At 32.8% G+C, this 3333-nt stretch overlaps 1 protein-coding gene across 1 annotated transcript; it reads right to left on the bottom strand.

Annotated features, from left to right (window-relative positions):
- Positions 1 to 616: 616 nt before the first annotated feature.
- Positions 617 to 2075, bottom strand: LOC120343303 (general transcription factor II-I repeat domain-containing protein 2-like). Its single transcript, XM_078114698.1, has 2 exons — positions 1943 to 2075; positions 617 to 1842 (listed from the first exon to the last, which is right to left on the bottom strand). Exon 2 carries the CDS (start codon positions 1802 to 1804, stop codon positions 617 to 619), a length of 1188 nt encoding a protein of 395 aa, XP_077970824.1. The 5' UTR covers positions 1805 to 1842; positions 1943 to 2075.
- Between the last annotated feature and the right edge of the window lie 1258 nt (positions 2076 to 3333).

The following is a 3333-nucleotide window of genomic DNA, read 5'->3' as shown; positions in this document are numbered from 1 at the left end:
TTGACTTTGTCTTCCAGCCATAATGTTTTCAATATTTGCATCGAAGGATGCATTCTTAATTCTAAGAATGTTTGCTAAATGTCTATCAGTCAACCTGTTTCTTTCCGCAGTTTTAATGTTTTTCATGCTTGAAAAAAACTGCTCGCAAGAGTATGTACTTCCCCACATACATAATAATTTTCTGGATAAATTTAGAATTTGATTGAATTCATTTTTGAGAGAATGCAATTTCTTATAAAATGAAGGAAGTGTGTTCTCCCTGTGAAAAGTTTTTAAACCTTCCCGACTTTGCAGCTCAATCAGTTCAAGTTGGTACTCCACTGGTGCTTTATCATATTCAAATGAAAATGGATCACTAAACAATTTTAACTCAATTTCAATCTTTCTAAAGTCAGAAAATCTAATCGTAAACTCTCCAAGCAAATCCTCACATAATTTAGTATATTTTTCATAGTTTACAGAAAACTTTTTTTCTCTTTCAGATAGACTACGGAAGTGTACAATTTTACCAGCTTTTAGCTGTGCTATAAAAAGTTCCAATTTCTTTGTGAAACTAGTTATTCGCTCAAACATTGAGGAACATAATTGGTCCTTTCCTTGTAAATGCAAATTAAGTTCAGCTAATACTTAATTCAGCTAATACTAATACTAATACAGTGATGTCTACAAAGAAAGATAAATCATTCAACCATTCTTCATTTTCTAAAAAATCCACATTTTGCTTCTTTTTTTCCAAGAACACTTTTATTTCAGGCAACAATAACTGAAATCTTTTTAAGGTTGCTGCTTTACTGAGCCATCTAACTTTTGAGAAATATACTACGTCTTCATATTCACTGCCAACTTCGTCCAAGAATGCTTTAAATTCGCGATGATTTAAACCCCGTGATCTGATGAAATTAACAGCCTTGACAAGATCAGTCATCAAATGTTTCATATTTAGCTTTTGAGCACATAATTGTTGTTGATGTATCAAGCAATGGTAACTGAGAATCTCATGATCAACAGATTCTTTAAATAAACTAATAAAACCATTGTGTTGACCAGTCAGGGCAGGAGCACCATCAGTTGTAATTGAATAAATGTTTTTCCTATCAATATTGAATTTATCTAATGACAAATTAACAATCTCATATATGTCCTTGCCTCTTGTTGTGCCCTTTATGTGACACAAGTCCAACATTTCTTCAATAATATTGAAATTTTCATCAATTCCTCTAATGAAAATAACTAATTGTGCAGTATCACTTTGGTCAATACTTTCATCCAACGCTAAACTGTAAAGAACGCATGCAGATAATTTGTCCTTCAGTATGCCTTCAATATTATCACCCAAGTCATCAATTGTCTGATGTGATAGACATGCTTCCTTTACTAAATTCACCTTGTCTGGACAGTACTCATTAAAAGCAATAACAATGCATTCTTTTATTAATTCTCCATCAATAAGAGGTTTTCCTTTCTTAGCTAATTTCTCAGCTATAAGGTAACTAACTTTTGTACATGTTCCACTTTTAACAATATGTTTTTGAAGATTAGCTTGTTGTGAGCTAATTGCCTTTGTCAATTCTTCAATTTTCGTTTTTCTTCTTTCTTCATTAAATGTCTGATATTCTGACTCATGTTTCGAAACATAATGACGTCTGACATTGTATTCCTTGCATACGCTAATCTTATCATTACATATAAGACATGTTATATTGCCAAATAACTCGGTCACAAAATATTTTTCCGTCCATTGGATATTAAATTTCCTCTTTTCTTCTGCTATTTTCCTTTTTTTAGTAATAGATTCCATGGCCATATAAATATAAAATTTTCATTACTTAAGATTATAGTTCTCTGAAAAAGAAATTAACCATTAATAGGTGTACTGAGCTGTAGTTTACTGAAAATGCATTTATTTCAACAATAAAGAAAATTTAAATGATTAAGCACTTACTTTTGAGAGATATAGTCTGCACACCGCCACAGCCAAAACAACACTGTCGAGAACAAAGACTTGCGAACGGCATGGCGAGTAGCTGGTGGCGGCGCACCAGAGCGCGAGAAAAAATACATACGGGAGTTTCAATTTGGTCGCTACAATTATTTTATTTATTAAATATAAAGTATTTTTTGACTAAATTACAATAAATATATTTTGACTAAATTACATGAAGACTCTCGTGCTCATTACTTCATAAATTTGCTAAAAAAAAATTTTTTAATGATTCGTTAGTGGGCCGCATCCAAACATTAAGTGGGCCGCAATGCGGCCCACGGGCCGCAGGTTGGACATCCCTGGCTTAAACAAATATCGCGATTTTGCGCTTTATTTATCAGTTTTCAGTCGGGTTTCCAAATAAGTCTATTGTCATTATGTCTTCCTAGGAGTTTAGTTGCAATAATTAAAAATTAGTCCCGAACCGTTATGTACACGGTCTGAAAATATAATACGAAAATTGTACATTTATTGTATTTTCATCTACTTTTTATACTTAGTTTCTCCTTTGAATTTTTTTCCTTCACATACTTACGTTTTCTTTCAAAAAAGTTTGTAATAGATATTTGGTGGTTTTCTTGTTTCTCAAATTTGTTATATACACATATTATTCAACTGTTTTGGTGTCTCGTTTTTTTATGTTTTATAAATATTAATAATTAGAAGCATGGGCGTTAACTAAATTTATTTTAAAGCTGAATCAACATCGTAGGTGTCGCTGCTCGGAGACCTTCCTCGAGACTCCTGTCACACATATAAAGTTCGTCTTTTTTATTTACTTTATATCTTGCCATATTTCCGTGTTATATTTATATTGATTGTGTTGACGAATAAATGATGATTGATTGAACATGTCGCGATAGACTTGACTAAAATTAGCTAGCAGCACCTGTAAGAGGCACGTGGTTGAATGTTTTTATTAAAAAATGATGGTTTTGAACATGTAAACCAGTTTGTAAGCGCCAATTCTTCAACACACTGTTGAAAAGAAAACAAAATTTTTGCTATAGTAAAATGTGAGGAGAATTTCTATGGGATCAAAGAGTCGGGGAACATTCATAACGTGTTCGATCCGATACAACATCGCGGCAAAAGTTCCCACACGACTACATTTTAACACAAATTTAACATTTTAAGCAAGTCGGTTTTCGCCCGTCTGCCCTGATTCAACGTTTCGACATACACAGAATACGAAAATCTCGTTGCACCAGGTGTCCTTTTTTCATGCTACTTTATATTCTTCGTCATATTAGGTTTTTAGTACGTAATTTCCATACAATAGGTGAGTGAACACGTACCACGTCTTCTTGGCAAAACCCTCCATCTTATATTCTGTACGTATAAAAATC

Source organism: Styela clava, chromosome 7 (assembly GCF_964204865.1).
Source record: "Styela clava chromosome 7, kaStyClav1.hap1.2, whole genome shotgun sequence".
NCBI lineage: Eukaryota > Metazoa > Chordata > Ascidiacea > Stolidobranchia > Styelidae > Styela > Styela clava.
This window is presented reverse-complemented; position numbering and strand designations above follow the sequence as displayed.